Source organism: Heliangelus exortis, chromosome 2 (assembly GCF_036169615.1).
Source record: "Heliangelus exortis chromosome 2, bHelExo1.hap1, whole genome shotgun sequence".
Lineage (NCBI taxonomy): Eukaryota > Metazoa > Chordata > Aves > Apodiformes > Trochilidae > Heliangelus > Heliangelus exortis.
The window spans coordinates 130,514,455-130,541,955 of NC_092423.1; the positions used below are offsets into that span (position 1 = coordinate 130,514,455).

Genomic DNA, 27,501 nt, shown 5'->3' on the forward strand with positions numbered 1-27,501 from the left:
CCAGGCAATTTGTTGTCACAGGGGACTTCTGCCTGCAGGGTAGTCAGTCCCAGGAGGAGACCTCTGGAGAGGCAGAGGCATCTGTTCCCACCTGTCCATAAAAGCCCATAAAGAGCTGCTGGGTCTGGTAATCTGTTTACAATGTGCTGGGAGGATGGAGAAGCCTGTAAGTGTCCTGTATTGCTCCACTCAGCTATTTATTACACACTGGGTAGAGGGAGAAGCTCTGCTAGAAATGGCAATGGCCACTGTGGGTACACTTTTGAATCATGGGAGGGGCCTTTTCTGTATTTGGTGGCTTGGTACTATGGTGACAAAAACTCCACAAACACTTCACAGAGAATAAGGCCACGTGTTTTCTGTTCCCCTTTAGGCAGTCTGGTGCTGCCTAGGAATAACCTGTGGTGGTGAATTCCTTAGAGCTGGTCCTTTTCCTATGTTGCCCTCCCAAAATATCCTTTGCTGGGGTGAAAGACTACTTCAGATTGCCATTTATGACCCACTTTATCTAGTGACCTCTTTATTGGTTGTTACCAGTGAACAACAGAGCCCTTGTCATCCTCTCCAGGGTCCCCATGTTCAGCATGAAGTTCTGCCAACCTTCTGTACAGAACCCAAATAGCAGGTGGAGTAATCCTGCCTCTTAACATGCATTCATTGCAGGCTTCTTTCAGTGATGGATGTAAGTCCCTTCAAAACAGGGTGTGCTTCCAAAAGCTATATGTATATATACTGCACTGATGAAGTGCCTCCCAAACCATCCACTCTTTACCTTCATCCCTCCAGATGTGCATTTAGAAAAGCATCTGGTACAACAGCTGTTCTTCCAGTCTGCTCAAGTTCTTCACATCACATTTGCTCCTGAGTCACCTTTAACTGATTCCACTCTTTAAACGTTTACATCTGTTCTGGCTAAAGTGCTGATACAACAGAAAACAGCACCAAACTGAAAAGCTGAATTCCTTGTGTTCACAGAAAGCATTTAAGAAAGTGAAAGGTGAGGCAAAACTCTCTCACAAGGTGGCCCCTTGTACTGCATTTCTCTTCTACCTTAATGACTCTGCCCCCCTGCAAGGATGACATTTCCCATTGCCAAGGACCAGCACATCACTCAGCACTAACCATGGATCAGCTTTCCCATGCAGCTCCCCTTGATACTAACATCCCCTTGATGTTCCCATGACTTCCATTCTTGCTGAAATCAGGGGAGCTCTTTCATAGAATCATAGAACTGGCTGGGTTGGAAGGGACCTCAGAGATCATCAAGTCCAACCCTTGATCCACTCCCGCTGCAGTTACCAGCCCATGGCACTGAGTGCCACATCCAGTCTCTTTTTAAATATCTCCAGGGACAGAGAATCCACCACTTCCCTGGGCAGCCCATTCCAATGCTTGATCACCCTCTCAGTAAAGAAATTCTTTCTAATGTCCAACCTAAACTTCCCCTGGCACAACTTGAGACCGTGGCCTCTTGTCTTGCTGAGAGTTGCCTGGGAAAAGAGACCAACCCCCACCTGGCTACCCCCTCCTTTCAGGGAGTTGTAGAGAGTGATGAGGTCTCCCCTGAGCCTCCTCTTCTCCAGGCTGAACAGCCCCAGCTCCCTCAGCCTCTCCTCATAGGATCTGTGCTCGAGTCCCTTCACCAGCCTGGTTGCCCTCCTTTGGACCTGCTCCAGGACCTCAATCTCCTTCCTAAACTGAGGGGCCCAGAACTGGACACAGGACTCGAGGTGTGGCCTCACCAGCGCTGAGTACAGGGGCAGAATCACTTCCTTGGACCTGCTGGCCACGCTGTTCCTGATCCAGGCCAGGATGCCATTGGCCTTCTTGGCCACCTGGGCACACTGCTGGCTCATGTTCAGCTTCCTGTCAATCCAGACTCCCAGGTCCCTCTCTCTCTGGCACTCACACACTTTCCACTCACTTTGAATGATGGGGCAATCAAGCCCACACAGGAACACAAAACCTGGAGGTGAGCAGAAAGCTGCAGGAGGGAGGAGAGTTCTTCATTCGACTCTGAGGCATTTGTGCTTATGCAGCATGACTGGGCAGCACAGTCCTGACTGTGAAGGCTGATGAAAGTTGCCTGGCATGCTCAGGTTGCTTCTCTGCTCAGCAGGGCTGAAGCAATGTCAGAAATGTAAGGAACAGAAACTTGTTACACCACTGGGGAAATCTGCAGTGCCCCAGGTCTTCAACACTGCAGTTCCTGTCCTCCATGCCCAAAAGGAAGGCAGCTGGAAATGTTACAAGGTCAAAATGGACATGATAAGAAGACACACAGAAATGTGCAGGAGTCTTGCAGGTTGCAGAGGACAGCAATAAATGGGAGACAGAAGGAACAGTTTGGCAGCTGTTTCACACAGTGCTGTGGATGACAAGTGCCGTGATCAGAAATGTGGTTTATAGCATACAAAATTATTATTTGAAGCACCTTATAACTTGTGAGACTCATGGTTGCATAACATCATGGAGGTCACAAGTATACAGAGGTTCAAACCGTGGTCAGACAAATTCACGAAGTGAAGTGTTGACTCAGAGGTGTGAAATGCAGAGATGTAGTTCCAGGCTCCAGCTGAGGAATTCTGAGTTGCAGAATGGAGGATGCTTGCACTGAGGTGTGCTGCTCACTTCTTCCTGAAGTCCCCAGAGCAGGGCTTCTTGGAGATGCACATCGTGATACATGAGCCTCTGGTCCAACCTAAGACAGCTGCATCTTCCTATGCAGTAATTGTGGCCTGGGGGAAGGGGGTTGCCATGGATCTCTCAGCACTTTCTGAGAAAGGGTTGTATTTTCTCCTCAGGTCAGTCCACAGTGCAGAGATGTCTCTGTGCTTCTGATGTGTTTGCTTCTAGCTCATGAGGAGTTTGTGGGAATAAATACAAATCTTACTATTGTGTCAATTAGTAGTCAGACTTAATGACCATCTATTGGCTCAGACACTGTTGAGCAAAGTGACTCCTTCTTAATGAAGGCCATACTAAATAACAGTGTACAAATAATGCTTATTGAGTCAAAGTGATGCTAGGTGCTTTGAGATCAAGGCAAATGGTCTCTAATTATACTTGGATTTCTTCTTCCTCAAATAACATTAACTAGTACACCCAGAATAAAGCCCTTCCAGCCAGGGAAGTTGTTTATAAATACAAAAGACATGATTTTTGTTAAAAATACAAAATACTTTGTAACTTTACAGTGAAAAACGTTCAAATAAATTACTGAATGATATAAGTAAATACATATCTATAATAGCATACATGTTCATAACTAGCAGTACTTATAACCATATCTCTCCTGGTTAATAACATTAGACTCACTACTCCAGCTCTGCAGGTGAAAATACAGAGACCAGGAAAGAGGATGTGGCTTCTCCAAAGTCACACAATAGCTCAATTGTCAAGTATGAAACACGTAAATGGAAATACACAAACACAGAAGCCTGTTCACAAATGGGAATAAATATGAAAAGAATGAGCAAACCTTTCTGTTCCTAAAAGAGACTGGTGGCCTGCTGTGATATTAAAAAAAAAAAAAGCAAACATCTTAAGAACGCCTGCGAAGTCCCTGACTCTCTACATAGTTAATACCAAATTCCCTCTAGGGACTGATGTTGGGAGGGGTTGATGCAGGAATCTTCCCAACTGCTGCAGGAGCTGGAAATGGGGCTGCTTGCCACAAATAAAGTGGGTTTATTCGATAAACTCATCAGGCTTGGATTAGCCTCTTGGATGAGGCTCATGGCAGTTGAGAGTAACTGCACAAGCTGTTTAACTCTTTCTAAACCAATTGATCCAGCGTTTCCCCACTTCACATCTCCACAGTGCCAAGCAAACTTCACAGCTCTGCCGGCCTGTGCTGGGCTGCTGCTGGGGAGCAATGCACATGAAAGCCTCAAAGACTCTTCCTGAGCCATGCTGGACACTCATCTGCTCATCTGCTCACTCATCTGCTTTTAGACAGACATGCACTCCTCAAGTTAGCTCTACCTTATCTCAGCTTTTCCCTTCTTTTATATCTCCCATGACACTCTAATTGCACTGAGATCTCCATGACTGAGATTCTCAGGGAAGAATCAAAACGCTCCTCTCTCCAAGCAAGGAAAAAAAGGGGCAGCTGCGTCTCACAGTCCTTTCCTCAGCTCCTCTGCTCTCCACTATTTACTTTACTTCTTTACCTTGCAAACAGCACAGCATCTTGGAGCCTGGGCTAAGCCCAGCCCTTTTGTGCCCTGCAGTCATCGCTGCATCTTTAAGGGAAAACTGATTCCCAGGAATGCTGTGCATGCACATACCTATCTGGGCGCTGCACCCACACCTGCCCACCAGGTAACCCAGCGCCCGCTGGCCCTCGCAGCCGCATTCCAGCCAGCAGAGCTATTACTTGCTAATTGTTACCTGTCAAACAGGTAAACGAAGCTCTTGGGCCAAGTCCAAACAAGTGTATATTCCCACGAAATCCTAAACCGGCAAACCTCTGACCTCCCTGCAGCCCCACCGATGGGTTTTGCTGGGACTGACTTAAAAGTTACCACCGTATCTTTGACGGACGCTAAAAAAAAAAAAAAAAGGTGGCATGTTTGGCTATTGTTTATTGTGACGAAGCTTTCTGGTACGTGTTAATACCTGTAGCAGAGCAGAGGATTACCAAAACAGGAGAAGAGAGCAGGCAGCCTAATAAACACGGCATAACTCGTGTCTCCAGAATCACACGAGTGGGACGGCTTTCCAAGATCCCGGCAGCGCAGCATTGATCCAAAAGTACTTTGTGGATAGTGAGGAATTAATATGCATAACCTCTCAAGGCTGAAAAAATGAGTGTACAAAGTAGCCCGGAGCCATCCGGGAGGGCTGGAACTGGCATTTCCTTTTCATTTCACCCCGTTCAGACTTGCTCTGCTGAGCAGCACAGGATCAGCTCCTGAGGAGCAGGAGGGTCTCTGCACAGAGCCACAGGCAGCAGCCTGGTACTGCTGCCCAGTAAGGCTGTGAAAATGGATGGGTTTGCCCCCCCCTTAGCACTCTCTGAACAGGTCAGTGAGGGAAAGTGGCTCAGACCAAACTGCTCCATCATAAAGCTCAGTCCTCCAGGCTAATTGCACATAAAAGACATTCCCCTGCAAAAGAGTACATGGAAAGGCAGCCTGCTCTTGCTGTAAGATTCCATATGCTTCTACCTCAAAATGCAGTAAAATAAACAACAGACTTGATCAAAAAAATACAGGTATAAATCACAGCATTCAAAATAGCACTTCACCATGACCCTCCTCCTTACAAAGAGTTGGACTGTACTGGAAATGCTTTGAGATGAGGACTGTGACACTACGTGTTCTCACAGCACAGAATATGATCTGATTCAATAACAACATTCAGTCTCATCGTAGCTTCATCCTCAGTGTCACGTCGTGTCTCCCAGCTGTCTGAGATGATAACCTAGGAAAGAGGGGAGAGTAAATAGTTTATACCAGATTGTTATTGGTAATAACAGAAACATGATCTCCCCAGCAAGATGGTAATCTTTCTCCACAAAGGTTGCAGAGAGCCTCCATGGTAAGCTTGATTTTGACCTGCCTGTCACCTTAGCTTTACCCCAGTTAAACCAGACTTCTGTAGATGTCCTGGATGTCATCTTAGACATCGAGTTTTATTTTGGAATAGATGATTTAAAAATTTTGGATAGGTGAGTGTTATGTTTTTGTATTGGAATAGGTGAGTCTTATTTTGGAAGTTCCATGGAGAAAGAAGTTGTTAAAGAAACCATTTGCAAACTGGCTTTTGTACTTTATTTTGAAGAAAGATTTCTATTTTGGCTCAGAAACTAGAAGAAATCCCAGGATTTACAGCTGAGCTAAGGGGTTTCATGGAGCTGAGCACAGCTTTGGGCTCATGCAGACCTAAAGTGACATGCACAGAGTTCCACAGGAAATGGAAATTCCTCTGCAGCTCCTTCTCTTAAGCACCTTCACCCTTTTCTTCTCTTTACTGTGCAGAAAAGAATAAAAGAGAAAGGATGGATGAAAGGGGATGAAAGAAATAATTTTCTCCAGTAGATTCCCAGGTCTTTCCAGACCTGCCTGTCTCAAAGCATGTTGAGAGGTGTGAGTGGTAGGTAGTGGGACAATTGGCTGAGTTTCTTTCCAGAAGGAAAAAGCACAAAAGACTCCTTTTCCTGTTTTCTCTCACACACAGCCTAATGGAACCCCACAAAAACCCTCAGCAATACAGGAACTGATCAGATGCACAATCTGGAGATTATTACATGGATGAGGCTCATGGCAGTTGAGAGTAACTGCACAAGCCCTTTCACAGAGCTTCCTCTGCACTCTGGGGAGATGGTTGGACTGTTTGTGGTCCACTGACACCCATCTGTATTATGCCCTGCTTTGTGACAGGGCCATGCCCACAAGTGAGGAGGAGCCCATGGATTAACAACCATTACCAATCCTTGATTTTATATGGATACTGTGAAGAAGCAGTTGATGTTGGCACCATGGCTCCTGCATGGAAGCTGGAGATACCCCAGGCTCAGCAGGGAGTAGGAGGGCTGTATTGATTTGGCCAGGAGGAAAGGCAAATGTTTGCTCTTGTGGGTCCCAAGAGGATGTAGCATCTGGGCAGAAGCAACCTACCCACCAGGCTGGAGACTCCTCTTAAGATTCCTCTCAAAAGCTAATCAAGCAACCGTGGTTTCTTCCCAAGCTCCACTCTACTGAGTATACTTGAGATTATTCCCTCTTTTCACCTCAGTGAGATAAAACAGATGTCTTATCTGCTCCTTCTCCTTGCCAGGCTCCAGCATGTAGTGTCTTTCAGCCTGTAGCACTGTACTGCTCCATACCAGGCATGCTGCATCAGTTGCCACAGTAACCAGCTTCTACTGGGTATCTTAATGTTATTGTCCAGTAGCAGCTGAAACCATCAGTAATGGTACCCACAAGCATTTTGCTTAAGGAAGATATCTTAAAAGATAACTAACGAATAGAAAGGTTTCCATTTAAAAACCATCACATGAAAACTGACAGCTACATAACTAATACCCACCTAGAACCAGCTAGAAATAATTTGGCCAGAAAATGATGATTTTTCTTGTACCTCTCCCTCCTGTTTTGACAAACATTTACTGAATGAAGAGCAAGGTTTCAGGCATTTGTTTCTCCACACAGGCTATTAAGTTTCCTGGAATCCTGGGCAGTCACCCTTATCCAGGACTGTCTGGGGCTGCCATTCCTGTTCTCTCAACAGGATATTTGAGAATGGGCCAGAATAGCTCAAAGTTCAAGTTTTCTCCTTCAGACCTGTAGAAGAACTTTTATGTCTGAGCATCTGTTAACTTTTCCCAGCTACTTATGTGATCACTTCTACAACATGACTACAATATGAAGGATGTCCCCTTTTAATTAGATTTACTGGGAAGATTATGGATGACTTAGCTTCTTCTCAATAGCTGGAAAAGAGGACTGGTTGACTGGAGAGTTAAGGAAACTGGACTAGAAGTTCCCATGCACTGATCACCTGAAAAGTTGACTCTATAACCACCAACTCACTGCCTGTGACCATAGGCTTCTTATGTCATCTCACTTCTGACTCCAGTTTGAACAAAACTCAAGGAGATGGTGGCATGGAAAGGAAGCTTTCTAGCTTCTGTAACATTCAGAAGTGACCCATCCTAGTGCTGCTACTCAGTGCCTGTCTGAGGTTTAATACCAGTTAGTATAATTGAGAGGGTGTGTAATAGTTTAAAGCTGTGTTTACACTTGTTTCAGATTTGGAATAGCAAACGTGGGGAAGAGAAAAAACCATGTAACTCTTCAGACTTACAAAACAGCCTTCTTAAATGAAGAAATAAATACTGGATTCTCACAAATGAATGCAAAACAATTGAGGAAACCAGATGTGCCTGATCAAAGTCCTCAGTTCAGTGGCATCAGTGATGCATTCATGATACCAGTTCTTACATTTTTGCATGTCTCACTTTTTCTGAAGGCCAACCTCTAAGATTCATATGACAGAAATGTAGTATCATTTAAATTTCTGATCCTTACACTTCATTTGCACACCAGGGAAATGCCTGAGAGGGAACTACCGGGGCACTGACAGACAGATGAAACCTCTATTTTCTAAATGTCACAATTCTAAAACACAGTGCAAGGAGGGGGTGCTACCACCTGTACACATTCACTTTAGAGACTTAAAAGCAGGTTTTGAAGCTCAGGGCTTCTGGAGCGTGTTCTGTCATCTGCTGCAAACATGGTATGAAAGAGGTAGAAAGTAAGATAAGAAGACTTGTGTGCTTGTTAAAAAGAGAAAAGAGCTCAGCTCTCAAATGCTTGCATCTTTACTGTGGCTCAGGACACAGCAAGCCACCTAAATAGCAGTATCTCTGACACTGCTTCTGTGCTCCTGAGGAGAACCTGCTGCAGCCCTGGCACTGTTTGTATCTTCCCATGCTCACACTCTCTGCAGCCCACAATAGGTGCTGCTTTGCTGGTATCAGGGGTAAGAATCAATTGCATGGGGTAAGGTGCCTGTTCTCAGTGTGAGATAGCTGGAGGTGTGTGCTCTGGCTCCCAGCCACTAATTAGCCATTAATCTTATGCACTGAGATTCCCACACACCATGTAAGATTCCTTTGGTGACTTTTCAATTAGCATCACATCATCCCAAGCTTTGAACACTTTGTGTATATTTACCTATTCTTCCAATTATCAGGGCCAGCAGACATAAATTAAACCAATTTAAGAGTATCTGTGTGGCTATTATTTGGCAGCTATTAGCCTAATCCTCTCCCAGCTGAGAGTCAGGCACATTGATGTTAACCTGGGTAAGACTTGTACTCTTTCACAGAAAATAAGAGAAATCATGTAAGTACTGCTACACAACTGGAATTCACTTATGCCTGTAGAGAATAAACGTTTGCCTTTCTTGCACTGATAAGTCATGTCTAAAGGCAGATGATGCAGCTCTGCTAAGTGTAGGAGGGCAAACCCAGCACTTTGATCCCAGGCTGATGAGGGGCTGTACACAGTGAATGCTGAGAGACTTTTGAGAGGAGCAGGCATGGGGAGAAGAGTCAGTGAAGAAAACCATTGAGTTTGATTTCTCTTCTAGGAGTGGAGAAGGTGGCTCAGGAACATGCAGTAGCCTTCAGCACTATGCAGATAGCAGTGTTCACCTGCAAACAGACTCAATTCAACCCTACAGGGCTGGCTCAGCAGCTCACAACATTAGAAAGATTCTCATCAGGCTCCATCTAGCACAGGATCAGGCCTTCTGAACAGTAAAGGGCTTCAAAAGAAAAAATGACACTTGGGACTGAGAGAGCCCTAAACCCCAAGGATGCCACAGACTTAGGGGTGAGGTGAGTGGTCTGTACAGTGTGTGTGTCAAGCAGTTTCCTTGACACACAGGCAATGACTACACATATAAGGAACAAAAAATTCCCATTCCTTCACACTGTCATCTGTGATGTGTGCTGGCTGATAGAGGCCCAAGCCTGCAGCCACAAGCTGCTGCCTCATGGCTGTTGGAATTTTAACTACTGTATTGTCATACCAGGGCATCCAACTCCCAATCCACCCAGCCCCATTGTCATTGCCACCAAACTCTTTTCACCCAAGCCGAAAGCTGCTGCTGGTGCAATTCTCTGCATTAACAGGCAATCTCTGAGCACAGGCACTTCAAAGCACCCTCCTCAGGCTCAAAAGGTTCTCCCCATTACAGTGCGATTGGTTGTTTACACTGAGGTAATTGGCATGTGTATAATTGGCCTTGTTGTTACTGAAGATTTTCAGATATCCTTGGTCCCCCTTCCCTGTCTTGTGTTCCACGGAACCCAAAGGGAACTGCACAGATCAAGAGGAAATACCCACTCCCCACACCCCACTTTGTAGGGCTGGGTTTGGAGGGCCAAAGCATCGAATTTAGCCCCAGGCATCTATTGCCTAAAGCTAACAGAATCTGAGCACTGGCCAGCTGTGAAATCACTTCCAAAACAAAGAACAGAGATGCAGTGCAAAGGACACCTTGAATGGCTGTCATTCTTCATAGTACTGTCAATAAAACCCAGGCACAACATCTTCTACACACACACCTTTCAAAGAAAAGAAGGTAATTTTATCTGACTTACATGTTCTTGATCTGATAACTACACTCATCCCTACACTTCCATGAATGCAAAAGTTTCACCGGGTGTACAGTGGTGCTGATGATGTGGATTGTCTTGCAGAATTTCACCACCACTCCAGCCACTGGAGGAGGCTGAAAGGTTCAAGCAACAGATGCTGCCAGAGCTGCTGGTGATGCTGTGCCTCTAACACAGCTGTCTGTGAGGCAGCCATGTGCCAGACTGCAGAAACGAACTGTGCAAATGCTGGAGTTAATTTCCCATGCTTACACCTGGAAGGCTTTGATTCACCCTGAACAGAAAAGATTACTTTGTATGCATTTTCACAATTGTTTTAACTCAAAGCTAAAACCAGGCTGCTGACAACAGAGGTGGGCCTGCCCTACAACTACCATCCCCTTCTTTTTGTTGGCTCCAGCACTCCCACAGTTTTTCAAATGGAGTTTTTAGGAGGCCAAACCAGCCTGCTTACCTGCCTGAAAACTTACTCTGACAAAACTCCAAAACAAAACAGTTTTCAGAAAGATGAAAGAGGAAGGCTGCTTACTGTGACACAAGAGGGCAGAAATGTCTGACCTAGGATGAGAAAGAGAGAAAGCCCCTTTGGGCAGCTTCATGCTCTTTCAACTGGGCTGAGTCACCAGTGGTGACTCTAATGCATTTCTCTCTTAGGAATATCAACAAAATATGCTTTACTCAATTTCACTGAAAGAAGGAGAGTTGAAGCATGCAGCTATTCCTCCTTGCCTTACAAACAAGATCCAAGGAGAGCCAGGGTGACAGGACTTTCTGACATTCTCTTGTGTCCTGTTTTTTTACTCAGGTTGCTGCCTGATCCATCGCTGTGACTGTAGGGAAACCAGGGGAATTCCCACTATGGGATTACTTCCCGCTCCAGTGTCGTGGTACCAAGCTGTGTCCACCACCTGCACTTCATACATACATAAGAATTTATCAAGATTTTTTACATAAGATTTGATCAAGAGTTATAAAACACATGAGGATGAATCTCACGCTGCCCAAGGTAAGTCCCTTTCCTTGAAGACAAACAGGATACTGCATCATCACTTGTCCTGTCCAGGTACTGATGTGAACGCTGTTATCATTGCAACATAAAATTCAACCTAAGCTGTACACAGGCTGAACCAATTAGCTCTGATGAAATAAAAACATTCAGGCTTAAAATCCTACATTTCAAATGCAGTTTGCCTATTTTGCCCCTGTAAACCTTACTTTCACCTTTGCTGGTGACTTAAGCAAAAAAAGAGGCAAGGCTGGTGCAAGATGCCTTTCTCAGTCAGTCTCAGGAGCACCACACAGGAGGACTGAGGGATTCTGCTATGCAGCAGGCTTAACCAACAGGCGTGGTGTTTCAGGGGCTAAGAATCCAGATGGCACTCAATGCTTCAGCACAGGTGTGTCAAAACATGTAAACCCTGGTTGTGCAGTTCAAAAATAAATGTGTTCTAAATTGGGGAACTCACTGGTTTCACTGTGAATGCAAGAATACTTTCCAGGAGTCAGGCTAGAGCACTCAGCAAGCTACCTGTCTGCATCTGGCACCAGGCTGAGATTTGGGCGAGGGGTAGTAAGTTCCTGGCTCTGCACAGGTTCCACTCACAACCACTGGCAAGTCTGTTACTCAAAAAGCTCACGTATAAAAGGGAGGGGTGCTGCACCTACTTCCCCAGGTCTGCCTCTTGCACAGGTCTCAAACTGTCCCTGGCAGTTGGTGCCTGGGCTGTGAGAGCTTGAGCAACTTTCCCGTGATACCAGATGTTTTTGCCACGGGGCTGGGACACTGCAGGGAATCAGTCTGGTCTCCCTCTCACAGAGCTTTCCTCGAAACTTTCAACATGTCCTCCAGCACCTGGTTCACTCTGAAATGACCCAGCCCAAGTATATGATTTTGACTCCCTCCTCAAGCACCGTAACAGTGGCACTGATTATACAGACGAGTGATCTGTACCCCCAGTGATGGTAAAACAGGGCTTGCCTTCCCCTGAGAAGTCCTCGTACTCAGAGCAAAGTTTATGGTGAAATAAGCAGCAACACACACATCTCGCCCCCACCCTTTCCTGCAGGGCTATTGCTCATGTGTGGGAGCCAGAGAAAAAAGGAGCAAAGAAATATAAATATAAATCTACCTGCTTTGCCCCTCACACCCAAGCATTCTATATAAACAAACAGCCATCTCCAGGTACTGTTTTCAAGTGAGAGACAAGCAAATGCTCAGCATCTCTGTCCTGGAGCCACATAAAACTTCACTGCAGAACACTTTTACTTTGCTTCTTCCCGAAGCTAAGTTTTCCACTTATTTGGGAAAAGGGAAAAGAAGCAAAAAATATAAGGGCACAGATATTGTAAGTATGGTTTATTCTGAGATATTTGCTTTCTTTACTGAAACAACAGAAGCAAAATCTGCAGAGTGACTTCTATTTACACTCAGTGTCTAGGGCACATCACAATAAGAAGCTTCTGAAGCTTCTGCATCCTGAATTAATTAAGGAATCACAAATATTTTGTCTGATCCTTTCCCTAAGCAAGGGACTCAAAGAATCCAAGGTAGGGTTATAAAGCAGCATACAGCACAGGCATGGAACCCAGCTAAAGAAGTTGGATTTTCCTAATAACTCCAATCTGCATTAAAAAACAATGAAAAAATCAGTACTGGATTAGGCAGTGTAATAATAACCACAGCTAACAGTGATTATGCAAAAGAATAATAATGAAGTGTAAAGAAACTTGGAACCAGCATGTCAGAGTGGTGCACAGAGAGCCTGATTCCTGGGCCTGGCTATCCCACAACACCAGGGCAGAACAAGATAAGAGCAGTTATCACATCTCCCTGGGTTTCAGGGAAGTCCTTCCAGCAGCAGCAGAACAGCAAAATCCACTTTCATAGCAGTCTGTGCAGAGATAAAGCAGGCTTGTAGGTGCATGCAGAGCATGTGCATTGTATAAACATGGTATCACTAGAGATGGTGAACCTGATAGCACAGGCTGACGAAGCAGCTGCAGGGGATCTAGAACTGGGGTCTTCCCCAAGCCAAAAGATCCCAAGCGCTGAAGAACCAAACCCACGCAATAAGAAAGGCCAAAGATTTTGTCAATAAGCTCTGATCCTATGTTGCCCAAAAAGCCTGATGGAGTAATATTACATACTGCCTGTATGTTTATGAACGAAACCAGTTGGAAGCTTTCTTCTGAAACATTCTGTTTCAAAAGATAGTAACAAATAGTAGAAAGTGACACCACTACACCTGTCTGTAAAGGCACTAAAAGCAGAGCTGAAAAAGCTTTAACAGAAACACAGAGACACATGGTCTAGTGACCTTTCCATAGTACAAGGCACTGCAGAGATCTCCTGGCTCCAACACTGGTTCCTTTTATGCTACCAGACAATCCTCTTTATCCTCTGCCCTTCAAATAAAATAACATTTGCCTGCTCCTGAGGGCAGCCACGAGGATAAATGAGCAACAGCCCAGGGGCTATCAACCCCACCTCTTATTCAGCAGATTCTGAAAGCAGCTTTTTCCATTTGCTGTGATTTCTTAAGTAGCTTGCTATTTGATTATAGTATTGACCTATTTTGAGAGAAAAATGCACTGATTTTAAGTGAACAGCATGATACATCCACAGCTTTGTTTCCCAACTCAGGCTGCTCCGATTGGAAGTATTTCTGTGGATTCTTTGGGCTGCATTTACTCTAGCTCCTGAGTGTGGGAAAAGTAAACAAGCAATTGTTTATATGCCATCCTTCAACCTCTGCATGCTGGAACACTTACGTCTATTTTAGGACAGACTGTTAGAGCAAAGAGTCACATTCGTCATTGGTTCTGAACGCTTATTATTGCAGTGCAGCATTTTAGACCTCTGGAGCTTCTACTTTTTTTTTTTTTTTTTTTTTTTTTTTTTTTTTTTTTTTTTTTTTTTTTTAAATTTCAACATGCTTATGACCAATGCAAAAACATCTGAAGCTCTTAGGTTTTCCACAGGGTGATCACAGCATATTTCAGATCCCTTTAAGATGATGCTCTGTAAGCCATTATGGTTCAAGAACTGAGGGATGAGAGCTGGGAGCAGCAGCCTCAGGGGCAAACACAGACTTGCCCATCCCCACTCCCCAGGGAGAGCCCTTCAGTCCAGGCCTCCATGGAACTTAAAGGCCTGATCAGCTCCCCCAGACCCCACTGCAGTTCCAACAACAGGAATTCTGATGCTCCAGAAAGTCTGTGTGAAAAGAGGGGAGGAGGGGAGAAGAGGGGAGAAGAGAGGAGGGGAGAAGGGGGGAGAAGGAGAGGAGAGGAGAGAAGAGGAGAGGAGAGGAGAGGAGAGGAGAGGAGAGGAGAGGAGAGAAGGAGAGAAGGAGAGAAGGAGAGAAGGAGAGAAGGAGAGAAGAGAAGAGAAGAGAAGAGAAGAGAAGAGAAGAGAAGAGAAGAGAAGAGAAGAGAAGAGAAGAGAAGAGAAGAGAAGAGAAGAGAAGAGAAGCCCACCTTTAATTTTGAGAAAAATTTGGTTTTAAGTTACTACTGTCAATTAAAAAAAAAAAAAGTTCTATTAATTACTGAAAAAAAAAAAAGGTTCTATATGTAATAGGACAATTATCTTCTTACATTCCTCTGGAACTGAGGACAACCTAAACAAACTAACACCACTTTACCACTTTATCCCCAAATAGTTAAAATTAAGTTTACTCAAAATGTGTCCCATGATTAAGACAGGAAGCTGGACAGAGCTTCGGAAAGATGAACTCTTTATCATTTTTCTCACAGGTCAAGTTATTTATATACTCAAGCTCTGCCCCATAATGACATTACACAATTTTAATGTCAGCTTAATTAATGTATATCCAGAGTCTCAGACCCCACATTGCATTAAATTGTTTTTCAAAGATGCCTTGGTACTCTTTTTCACACTAGTTTTGCATTAAATGCAAAATTACTGTCATTAGGTGACCTAACTGTATTTTCCCAATGTTTCAAAATGCTTGAGTAAATCCCTAAAAAACACTATCAGATAGATCAAAGCATCTGCAGAAAAGCTACCCTTCTGTATTAAACTCTATTGAATTGGTTCCAAAACTGTGAATAATCCTTATGAAATGAATTGGTACTTCAGTGTCTGCTAATCAAGTATGAACCTAATATTCCAATCTACTGTCAAACTTTGCCACTTTCTTAAATGTCTCAGTGTCTCAATCCAAAAAGGATCTCCATGCTGTGACCTATTTTCATCACTAAAAATGCTGAAACAACATTGTGTGTGCCACACTAAGTTCAGCACTGCAGATACACAGGATGGTCACGTTATAACTGACATCTTTCTGAACCATGAATTCTACACACATAATGATCAAAGCAAAAGTAAACACAGCCTCTCATTTTTTTCTTACATGTTGCCATACTGCTTTGATAAATCTAAAAGAAATTCAAATTGGCATCTCAAATAGAAAGTGCCATGCTTGGCTCCACTCCTTACCCTGCAGCCAGGAAATGTTTGATATTCCATGGTCGTCCACACGGCTGAACTGCTGCTGTCACACGTGATGTGGAGGCACCTGGGAGCTCCAGGTTGCTAAAGGGCTCCCAGCAGACCTTGTTCGGGGAGCATGAATTACAGTTTCCAGGCAGCATGACAGAAATCCACGAGTACCTGCCATTAATCACAAAATCTTCTATTTTTATAGGATTTTTATAGTTTCATTGTGATCCACTGTAAGTAAACTGTTATCAGGACCTTGGTTACTTGGGATGACTTTCTTAAAGTTAACAGTGTGGAATAATTCTCAGAGCATAAGAACTATCTATGTGGGGCATAGGAGGGTTTCACTGAAATCTGTTAAGTTTATTTTGGTGTACGTGATGGCTGCATTGAGGTCAGCTGAGGATCAAGGTCTGCATCAATTCCAATAAATATAGTTTCATACACAGACAACTACAAAGGAAAGGCTTTGGGAAGGATTAACAGTAAATGTTGCATATCAAAATTAGTAGGTAGGTGGTTGTCTTTGAACTTACTGTGAGAGTGCATTTTATGTCAACAGCCATCAATGACATAGAAAGATACAAATAAAAATATGTGGTAATGGTTGCCTACTGAAAACAGTTGTTTCAAACACCTGCTTTTACACTGAACTGCTTCACAACACTGTTTTGACATAAATATCTCTCTAACATCTTTTATCATGTAGACTTCTTTTAATAGTATTCTGAAAGATATTTTAGGTACTTAGTGCAATTAGTAAGCCTAGTTAAACCTTATTTGTACACACTATTTCCTTTACTCAGTGATGGCAAGTCCAAACAACATTAGTTCTAGCTGCCATGGAGTAAATAATGTAAACAAGAGGTAAAGTCTTAACAGTTGAATCTCTATGGTGAATCCTTAAAACAACATGAAAAACTGTCAGCTGATGCACAAACAAAGCAGCACGCACAGTATGAAAAGCAGTAGCTTGCTATTTTAACTTTTTCCTGTACATTCCAAAGACAAGTCCTGGATTTTCAATAATGTATTGCATGACTATTTCATTTTTTGCTCTACACAGACTTTATTCTGCAGAAAGTGACACTGGTCTGGCCAGAAATAACGTTAGCTGATTTCTCAATAACTAACAGATCAGTTTATAATAATCTTGTAGATCATGAAGAATGAGTATTAGACTGGATAAGTCAGACCTGTTCACCTGCTCAGGTAGAGGTAGATTCTGACTCTTTCAATGTAATTCCAGCCTGCAGTCTGAAGCAAAAGGATCATCCAGAAAACAATTGAGCCCTCTGCCTGCCTACCTAGTTAAAATAGTTTTCAGGGTATGTTTTTCCATTGAGGCAAGTCCTAACTAAATAACAGATGTCAGTTCAAACAACCTCAAATCAAGAGTTCATTGCTGCCTTTTCCACTCATATTCCTAACTTTGACCTTGGAACACCACCCAAGACAGTGAGCAGTAACAGTCTCCTGACTACCTCATTCTAAGGGAATCTCTCCTGAGAGCAGGCTGCTAAAGGCAGTTTTGTATTTGACCCAGTACTAGAACAACAAACTCCATTTCAGTTTGAGTTACAGTTTGGGTTTGGTCCAGGACTGCAGATGGCATCAAATGTAGTTTTCTTTCTTGTAAGATTACACATCAGCAGTATTTCTACCTTGGGGAAGGTGGCATTTTCAAAAGTGCTCATCACTGATCTTCCTCTCGTTTTTCCTGTGCATTTCATACAGGAGAAACACAGCTGGGAAAAAACGACATCCAAAGGTTTCTCATAACTGAAAAATTAAAAATTGAGAAAGAGGATACCTGACTTGGTTAATCCTATTCACAGTGATGAAACAGGTAAGCTTTTCTGGTCTCAAAGCTCCTTTCAGCATAGCAAATATTTGGGAAATAAACCTTATGATTTCTGCAGTTATCAGGGGGGGCTTCACTAACTTAAACTGTTACATGATTCCATCATTTCTCTGAAATAACTCACAGTATCTCACAGTAATGTGCCACAGAGGCTTGTTTGAAGATTACATAGTAATTCTGTATTCAAAGCAACTGCATTATTTGTAATGATTAAGTGACTCTGTTTCTCTTCTGTGTTTTTTTTAAGCTTTATGGCTTCCTCAAAATATATTATACAAATGAGTTCATGCAAGCATTATTATGAATAACGGCCTGTGAGTTCAATACCAGTATTTGTTATTCAAAGTTCAGGCCACATTATCAACTTCTGATTGAATTTACAGGTTATGTAATGCTTCTTTCCTGTGAATGGAGGAAAAGAAAGGCTAAATAATATCTTGTGCTCAATCAAAGCACCATTAATCTTGCTAATGTATTTTTCTAATTCTGTTTAGTTAAAGTGGCAGAAGTCTTTACAGGGCTATGCTTAAGCCAACATACTGATTTATACTTATTTGGCTTAATTTGCTTAGCTACTATGAATACAGATAAGGCCTGAGACCTAGACATAGATATTTGTGCCTGATTGCAATCCCATAGTACTAAAGACTTTACAAAGCCAAGTTTTATTTCAACTGCAGAAGTAGGTTACAGATTACCAGGCCCCAGACTGCAATACTACATGTTATATATATAGAAAAACATATTTATATATCAGTATACATATATATTTGGATATAAAAATATATATTTCTGTGAACACGCTTTCTACTACATTCCCCTGTCAGGTCAAACCAAAAGTAGAAAATAGAAAAGGCCTTCACCAAAGACAGTACAATTTTTGACAGTTTTGGCACTGTTAAGCTACTTTTCTTGCACAGATCACCGAATAAAACAATGGTCTACCCCACATAATGGTGCATTCTTTACACATACAGTACTATTTGTACAGCAGAGGTTCTCAGGAGTGCCTAGTATGGAAAGATGGCTCCAGGAGAGGTGGCAGGAAGAAGAATTAGTAGGCTCCTGACCTGCCTCTGGTGGAGGAATAGGGAGTGAGAAGAGGTGAGAGTGGATGAAGTCTCTCTGCTACGGTTCCACTCTTCTCAAGCTGATCCAACTGGGGAAGAGGCCCGCTTTCTCACCTTCCCCATCAGGGGTAAAGCTGCTGCACACACAGCTCAGTCCAGTCCCCTGTATCCCCATCTAGGTCTTTAGGCAAAGTAACTGCAGGGTGCACTGGACTGAAAGGTGACTGGCAGTTCGATGCCACAGTCCTTCCTATCTGCTTGGACAGAGACAGCTTTCCCGTTTTCTCTCCATCTCTTCTCTGCTGACAGAACAGGCCCTTCAGCCCTCCGGTCTTGACTGTTAGCGCTCAGATCCACATCCTGGCATCACTTCATCCCTCTGCTGTGAGCTGCCTTCTGCACCAAGACCTTCACCGACGTCAAACATGGTCTCAACGCCGGATAAGGTCCAACAACAACAAAAAAGTAAAAAAGCCCTAGAACCCGATAAAAAGCCTAACTAGGAAACTGTCCTGCGAACGCCAGCACTTCTCTGGGCACCATCCAAGGACGGCAACAGGCCGGCCGCGGGAGCCGGTAGATTTTGGGCACGGTGACTCCTTTCCGCCGCTGTCCCGGTGCCTGCAGCAGGCAGAGGAGGCAGAGGGGCTGGCAGAAGAGGCAGAGGGGCAGGCAGAGGGGCGCCCTGCGCTGCCCCGCCACACGCCAAGGGCCGCCCTTCTCTTCCCCTCTCTCCTCTCACCAGCGGCTGCCAACGGCCAACCGCCGCCGCGCGAGACACCAACGGCCCTGTGCCTCGCCTCTCCTCTCCTCGCCTCCACAGCGTGGCCGTCCCGCTCCCGGGGGAAAGCCCCGGTTGTTCCCCGGTGGAACTGCCCGCCGCCTCAGCGCCGGCTCCCCTTTGGCTCTCCTTTCCTTTCCCTTCCCTCCTCCCTTCCCCTCGGCGGCGGCGGCCCCCGCGGCTGCCTCCCGGCGCGGCGCGGGCGCGAGGTGCGTTACCTGTAGCGCGGCGGCGGCCTTACCTGTGCGCGCCTCTTCCAATGGCAGCGCACCTGCCGGCCCGCGCCGCCCAATCAGCTGGCGGCTCGTCCCTCTGCCCCGCTCCTTTAGTGAAAGAATCCGTCGCCGGTCGGGAAAGTTACCTGTGCTCGCCCGGCCCGGCCGCTTTGCCGCGCCGAGCCCAGCCGTGCCGAGCCTCGTCGGCGTCTGAGCCCCAGCCCCGCCGCTCCCCACATGCGAGGGGGAGGGGGCTCTACCTGTCCTACCTCGGCGGCTGGCTGCGGAGCCGGGAGAGGGGGGGAAGGAAAGCAGAATTACCAGTAGCTCTGGTTCCGCCGTCCCGGGCGTTCACACACACCTTCACCTGCACAGACCTGAAAGTCCAGTTCCGCCAGAGAGACGGAGGCACCGGGAAAAGGGGAGAGAGTTCATTGGATCAAACATGTCACAAGAGACGGACAAGTAAGTGATCGCAGGCACGCCGCTGCTCCCGCTGCGCGGGGCCGGCCGGCCCGTCTGGCTGGTTGTGTCTCCCCCTCTCCGGTGGCGGGCGCGGACCTGCCGGGACGGCGTTCCTTCCTCCGTAAAGACACGCCGGGCCGGGCGGCACAGCAACTCCCCAAGCACCCGAGGACAAGGCTGCGGCTCGCCGCCCCCAACCTCGCTTTTCAGCTGGTGGTGGGGCTTCGGGATTTATTTTTTTAATTCCACTTTGATTTAGAATTTTTTTTTTTCCTTTTGTGTTTTTTCGCCTCCCACCTCGAGGGTCGCATTTCGGTAGGGAGCTCTCCTCGCCCCAGAAGAGCGGAGCGGCCTCCGCTCACCGAAGGCCCCGGACGGACAGTGCTTCTTGGCTTTTGTGTTAGTGCAACAAAGGGCTTTTATCCCAGGCCGGGCACGGCCATCTTCTTGCCCTCGGCCGGGAAGGAGGGGGCAGGGGGGCAGGCTGACGGCGCCCCGGGCCCGTCCCGGCTGTTTCGCAGCGTCGCCCGCCCCAGCCTCTGCGTGTGGTGCCTTCAGCCTCCGCGCCCTGACCTTGTTTTTCCGGCGGGACGCTCTGGCGGGCCCGCGAGTGCTCAGAGACGGGCGCCTCCGCCCAGAGTTAAAAAGTAACTTTGCCAGTAGTGGCGCCGGAGGGCGAGGAGGTGCAAAACTGCCCTCTCCAGCCGACCCCATGTCTGCCGCGGCCCTTCTCCCGCCCGGGCGGGCGCACGGCCTTAGGCCGCGGCGCCCCGGGCCGGGCCCAGCGGTGACGAGGCGTGCAGAGCAGCCTGTCCCGAGAACGGGCCAGGCCGAAGGAAGAGTGGCGGTGAAGTGGTGAGCCCGCAGTGCCTTCCAGAGGGGCCGGGGGACGCCGCCCGTGGTGCTACCACCCGCACCCCGCCGGGGCACGCAGCAGGACCGAGAAGGAGCCAGCGGTGGGCTCGGCGGGAGAGGGGCCTCTCGGGGCGGAGAGCGTCGCCGGGAGCTGTCGGCTGGTGCGCAGACCACTGCTCCCTCTTCTCCACCCCAGTGTGTGTCCGATTCCATCAACGCTTCGTGCCAATTGGCCCCGAGCCACAGGCGTTGCTTTTGTTTACCGCTTTCCTCGCCCGCCCCGATACGGCACGGGGTAAAGCCGATGTCCTTATGCCTGCGATGGCGACGAGGCGGCTTGGCGTGAGGGCCAAGGCCTGGCCGGGAGCGTGGCGGCGGCAGCGGCCTGGTGGTGCGCGGCGCTGGGGAGCCGCTGTGAGGCAGCCGGGCGGGAAGGCCATTTTACCTGCTCGGGTTATGGGTGTTTCTGCAGGAGGCGATGGGGGATGAGTAACGGGGAAAGGAAGATGGAGGGCGGGATATGGCAGAGGCTAAGCAAGAGATGGCAGTTTTGTGTTACTGCTGCTTTGGAGCAGCCTCTGTTGCGCGGGTGTTCTCGGCTACGCTTGGTGCTGCTCAGGTGCAAACCCTTCTTGGCCTCCTCAGGGGCCTTTGTGGCAAAGGAGGTAGAGAGGAGGAGCTTGGTGTTGGAGACCTAGGATTGAGAGAGGCTTGGTGACAGCCTGCCTGTCAAGGAGTGAAAGAAAGATCATCCGACAAAAGAAAACAGCAGGGTTGGCTATACAGATAGGGAAGAGACGGGCATCTCAGAAAAGAAAGATTAGCAAAATAGTTTTAGTCCTGGCCTTTTGAAACCTCAGTTGACAGTGGGGTAGTGCAAAGGTAGTTAAGGACATGAAATTAAACTGATTGTGGTAGGAGCTGGGAACAAAGCGGAGTTTGGGAGTTCATCTGGGCAGGGATGGGAACTAAAGCCTTAGGTGGCCAGATAAGAGCAGTAAATGATTTTAAGTGCAAGGAAGGAGATAAGGACAGTGCCCTGAGGGATGCCGGTGAGGCAAGGAGGAACACCTGAAAGAACAGTCATTGAGTTGGGAGGGGAACCAGATTACTGTGGAAGACCTGAGAATTGATGAGAAACAGCGATCAAGAAACAGTGATCGAGGGCAAACCAAAGCAACGGGCAATTGTAGAACAGCACGAAGCTGCAAGCGGCCCACGAGTTACTCCCTGACCGACTCTTTCTTTCGAATAGTTCCAGCAAAGCGGCAGAAACTAGGCTGCAGCAGATCAAAAGGCTGGAGGGTAAAAGCAGGGAGGGGAGAAGGAGCAACTTTAGTACCACACTCAGCTTTAAAACAAAAACAGTGCAGTGGAAACCTAACTCATGTAAGAAACTTGGACAAAACTCTTTTCCCTCTGGGTCTAGGATGCTAATAAGCTGTAGGACTATCCTTCCTTTTCAATAGAAACAGTATGGTGTAAGTTTAAGCTACCAAGGCTGGAGCATTAATGACCTTCATCCGCTGCTCTGTGTAGTGCTTCTGTTGTTACCACTGTGAAGAACATAACAGCACTGCAGAGCACGTACCCTCAAGTAACAGCACTTCCCTTGTTGCAGGTATGCCTGTGATATGTTGCTGGTTAAGGTGTTTAGAAAATTCATAGGGGGTAGCTAAGAGTTTGAAAAGGAAATAAGTAAAGAAATCCCCTGGGCTCTCTCTACACAAGTGTAACGTGAGAAGACAAATACATTTGTTTTCAGAAAGGATGACCAGGTGGAATGAGATACTAGATTGGTGGGGGGGAGTTTGCATGAGAAGTTTTTTTTTTTTATTTGTTCTTTTTTTGTTGGTGTTTTGTTTTTTAGGCTCTAATTATATCCAATTAAAACCTAATCCAGAGAGTAGAACATTGTTCTCATCCACGTGGCCTTTCTTTTACTTTAAAACAGATCTTCCCTACAGGCAAGAGTAGGAAGCTCATTATTTCGAGGTCAGTTAATTTGTCAGTGTCATTGGACATGTTTTTGTGGGGTTTGTGCTAGTAAAGTGCCGATGTAGAGGACTAAGCAGGTGAGGGGATATAGAAACTGTGGAAAAATATGTTCCTGTCTTGTCCTTCAGTGGGCTTTGCTGTGTTTTCTGGAGAGTTGGTGCACAGTGGCTTCCTGTCAGGAAGGAGGAGCAGGGACAGGAGTGCCCTAGTGCTATCAGAACCATCAGCTTTAAGGGAGGAAGGTGGACAGTGGGTGAAAATGCTAAAGAACAAGTCATTTCATTCTAATGTTAACTGAGGAGCTTGGAAGGGGAGATTATCCTTAAGATAGTGTGCATATTTCCCTGTCTTTCCCTTTAGTCTTTCTGCCTAGGGTCTTGCCTGCTTGGTTCCACAAACTCCTAGGTCAGAAGAGATAAGGCATGATTTCACATGCATTTTTCAGAGGTAGCACCGACTTAAGCAGGCTGTGGCCACTTGTTCCTGCCTTCATTCCACCCTCTCAGCTGTGTCAGTAGACCTGTTTGTGCAGCTAGAGAACTGGCTCAGGGGAGTGCTGGGTTGAGAGTAGCCTGATCTCTTGGAGATTATTTTTAACATCAACTTTTCATTGGGCTGAGTTCTTCACACGCAGAGGGAGTGCAAGCAAATGGCAGGTGTTAAAGACAGAGCTGCACAAGCTTGACCCTCTGCAAAAAGAAATGTGTGTCCCTGAATTTCTGTGAGCATTTTAGAGGTCCATGCAGCTGCTTCTGTTATCCAGTTCCCAGAGCCATCATGAGGGGACCCTGGGGATTGAAGAGAGGCCAAGGGGCATAGCACAGGGAGGAGGGAACATCCTCTTTGCAAGATGTAAAGATGATTCCATAGTTCTTTTCTGCATTGATAGTCTGCAAAGTTGTTCTTCAGTGTACAGAAAAAAAAAACAAAACACCACAGAACTCCAGATTAATGGCACTTGTGCATTAGTGAAGCTCATTGGTGACCTTAATACTTGTGATAACATGATTTTAGAGATTGCAAGTATTCCTGTGAATGAGGAGCAGCAATTGTACAACTACTTGGAATCTGCATAGTAGCTGCCACAGTGGTGTCCCTGCTGCTCTGGGTGTGTGAAGGCATGAGATCCATGTAGGTTGGGACTGGTCTTGGACAGAGAGCTGGCTTGGTAGCAGGCCCGAGTGTGCTGGTGGCTGTGTCTCTCTTGCTAGCTGGTCAGTCACAAGTCTGCCTGTCAGTCAGGCTGCTCAGGCTCCCAACACCCCCAGCATGTGCAATACTACTTGGGACACCAGGTAGCTGGGGCTGGGGCGTTCTCAGACTGACCACATTAAGGAGAGGTGGGTCAGCCTGGGTCTGCAGCTGAGCCTGTGCTTGTGGGTAAATAACCCAGGGGAGAGTGAGCCTGGAGGTGGGAATGTGTTCAGACCTGCTCCCATGTGTCAGTGGAGGCATGTTCACATCCAGCTGGCTGCTTGGTAGGGTGGCAGAAGTTGATCTTGAACTCTTCACAGAGTAATTTTACCCTGGTTTCCTGTTGCTTCCTCAGTGTGTAAATGTAGATGTTGCCTTTAAAATAATTAACTTAAGCATCTAGTGCTTTAACAACAAAGGGCATTTATGGTTTGCAGTGTGATTCTGTGAATTGTTCTTAATTATTCTTAGCAGGTGAAATGTATTTCCCATCAGCAGATGTTGAGTGGCAGTTAGGTCACAGACTGCTGTGTCTGGACAGAGTATCCACTGAGGTGAATTTTCCAAAGTGTTACTCACCTGGGAATGAATGGAGAAACAGGAATTGGAGGTGTTCAGTACTTGCACTTTTCAAATGTCAGATGTGCTGTCATGAATGTTCCCCAGAAAACCATCTTTGTGCAAGGCAGGTGGAAAGTCAGTGTGCAGAACCTCACAGAACTTGGAACCTTAAGCTTAACTGAGAGGACTAAGAGTATCAAATGGTTACAACTCACAGTAACACTGCTGTCTCTCTAGTGAAGTCTGAGACCAGACTGAAGATCAAAGCAGAACATCAGGGAGGGGATTTCCCCAGATCACTTGGTTATAATGATCATAACCTCTTCCCTGTGGAAGGATCAGGAGGGGCATCATCATTCTCATTCTGGCTGGCACATCTGAAGGGGAAATGATACTGCACAGGTTGACATTTGTGGTCAGATATTTTCACAAATATTGATGCAGACCACTGGTGGTTTCCCATGATTATGAAGCAGCAGGTTAAGCTGCCCTTTTTGGTACACAGACACACAAAATAGCACTTTCCAAGTACTGATAGAGGAATTAATCCTTGGATGAGTCTTCATTAGCTTTTTAATTAGTGATTGGGACAGCACTAGCTAATTAAAAAAATAGAAGTAATTATTTCAGACATTCTAGTGTACAGGGACACTCATATTCTTCAGTAGTAGTGACTTTATAAGGAAGAGAACTGTTGCCTATGAAATTTTAACCAAGGAAACCATATTAAGTGCTTGTGAACTGTGATGTCAAATATTGCAACATACCTGTAGCTTGAGAATATGTCTCTAGCCTCAAAGCTTTCTGTATCTCTGCAGGTGTGTTAATTTTCCTAGTAGTGAGAAATGGCATCTTCCATAGTTTTCTATTTTAGTTGTTCTTTTATGGGAAACCTTGACTCCCAGTTTTGCTCAATTGCTGAATTCATGTTGTCCTTCTAACTGTGTAAAAGATTTCATATTCTGGAAAACCAGCAATCAGTGCTATCATGTGCTGTAATTCTATTCCATTTCCATTAATTTTGTGGAAGCAATGAACAAACAAGGGCCACAGGTCAGGGGTCAGATTAAACTGCAGCAGGTCTGGGAAGCCTTGGCATGACCTGTTTTTAATTTTCAAGCTTTCTGCTGTCTACTTTAAGTCAGCTAAACCAACCTTGGGTGCTGTGTGCACTGGAATTAAGCTTCTTGGCAAAGCTGCTGCATAACTGCTGATTCTGGTCAACTCTGTCAGCCACTGCAGTAATGTGAGCTCCAGAGTATTCTCATTTCTTGATGTCTGTTTTTTTTGAAAAATATGCTGAAACTTGCATTTTTGTGTCTATTTTCTGCTTGGTTTGAAAAACAAAACAAAAGGGAAGCAGGCTACATAGTGCACTACTAACAAAAAATAGTCTGGTAAAAATAGTATGTAATTAAAAGGGAAACAAAGTCTCTGAAATCATGGGTATAAACAGCTGTCTCAGGGGTGAGTAACACTTGGTTGAGTCCAACTTGGACTAGTTCTCAGTGGGTACTTACTGTATGTATTTAATCCTTGGGTCTGATTTCTTTTTTCTACATCCACTTTGGCATAATAATTTTTGTCAATGTTAATGAATCACTTGTTTTAATCTCTTTAATTGCTATTACATGCTCAAGTTATTTTGGTTCGGAGTAAAACCAAAACTTCTAGTAAGCATTTAATTGTTGAATTAGTCTGTTTTGCCGTTTGCTTTTTCTGCTCTCAGTATATTATTTTACTTCCTCTCAAAGTGTTTTGTAAAGGTAAAATAATTTCTTTTAATAATTTAATGTGTAATCTTGTTTAGATTTGTCTTGTGCCCAAAAAGAATAACTGTCCCACAATTGCAAGAGTCCCAAGCCTACTTTTCATTAGTAGGCAAAAATTACTCAGCCTCTTTACCAGGAGTTTTTAATTTGGTATGGACTGCTGGATGGGCCAGAGGGCATCTTCTGGCTTCCTGGTGGTCTAAATGCTTTGATTTGCATTCACTCTCAAGTAAGCTGAATATTTATATGTTCACTGGATTGAACAAAGTGCATTTTGGAGACCTGCTCATGCTTCTGGGAACGATGTGATTGTTGGCTATCAAAGACAAAATACTAAGACACATGGGCCATAATTTTCCTGTTCGTTAAACATTTATGCTCCTTTGTAGTTTTAACAGAACACTATTGTCTAATTGAAATAACAACGTTGCTGACTTCTTAATTATACTTTTGGCTATAAATCCTGAGGAGTCTAAACTTTTTTTAACTAGATAAATCAAACCTTGCAGTGAGTCACTGGTGTGATTTTTTTTTTTTTTTTTTTTTTCCCCCCCCGAGTTCTTTTAATTTGGTGTTTAGGCAAAACAGTATGCTGAGGGTAGTAAATTTGGACTAGCCTTAGAATCTTTAAAGCAAATACTTTTAAGCACCTAGGTGAGCTTTGATTTATACATCTTTGTATAACGAGCATAGAAAAAACATGATCTGGAATCTGAAGTTGGTTAACTTACCCAGCTTCTGTGTGATTTGTCCTTAGCTGCCCTCTGAATGGTCATAGTAGTTCAGTTTGTGCCTCAGAATTCATATGTATGGATGTTATGTGTAAGACAGATTGCATGCACATCTGTTCTAAATCTGTTTTATAATAGCCTTATAGTTGAAATGGGAATTGTGGAAGTAAACTAAATTTATAAAGGGCTTTAGAGCTACTGAAGTGCTGGTAAATAATCACACTCTGTCCTCCTTACTTATGACAAAACTGAGTTGGGAGAACGAGTTCTTTTTCCAGCTTTTGCATTCAGCTGAAGCATGTTCCATACAGTATGTCACACCAAATGAATTGAGGGTGTTCTTGATATTTCCCATTTCTTACTTTGCACTGGAGTAAAGACTAAGCAGGT

The 27,501-nt window shown here is 45.3% G+C and overlaps 1 protein-coding gene and 1 long non-coding RNA gene across 7 annotated transcripts in view; one reads left to right on the forward strand and one right to left on the reverse strand.

Moving 5' to 3' along the window:
• Positions 1-4,572: 4,572 nt before the first annotated feature.
• LOC139793430 (uncharacterized) lies at positions 4,573-19,630 on the reverse strand. The gene is made up of 3 exons (XR_011724606.1): positions 19,539-19,630; positions 15,603-15,776; positions 4,573-5,430 (listed from the first exon to the last, which is right to left on the reverse strand). It is a non-coding gene; the product is annotated as an uncharacterized lncRNA (long non-coding RNA).
• Positions 19,631-19,914: 284 nt separating this feature from the next.
• The window catches only part of GRHL2 (grainyhead like transcription factor 2), a 65,534-nt gene continuing 57,947 nt past the window's right edge, over positions 19,915-27,501 (forward strand). For 4 of the 6 annotated variants that reach the window (XM_071738076.1, XM_071738080.1, XM_071738079.1 and 1 more), the window contains exon 1: positions 19,915-20,000. In XM_071738076.1, the coding sequence (XP_071594177.1) occupies positions 19,981-20,000 (20 nt within the window). In that variant the 5' untranslated portion in view covers positions 19,915-19,980. The remainder of the gene's footprint in view (positions 20,001-27,501) is intronic. The other 2 variants (XM_071738082.1, XM_071738081.1) reach the window with 2 other exon arrangements.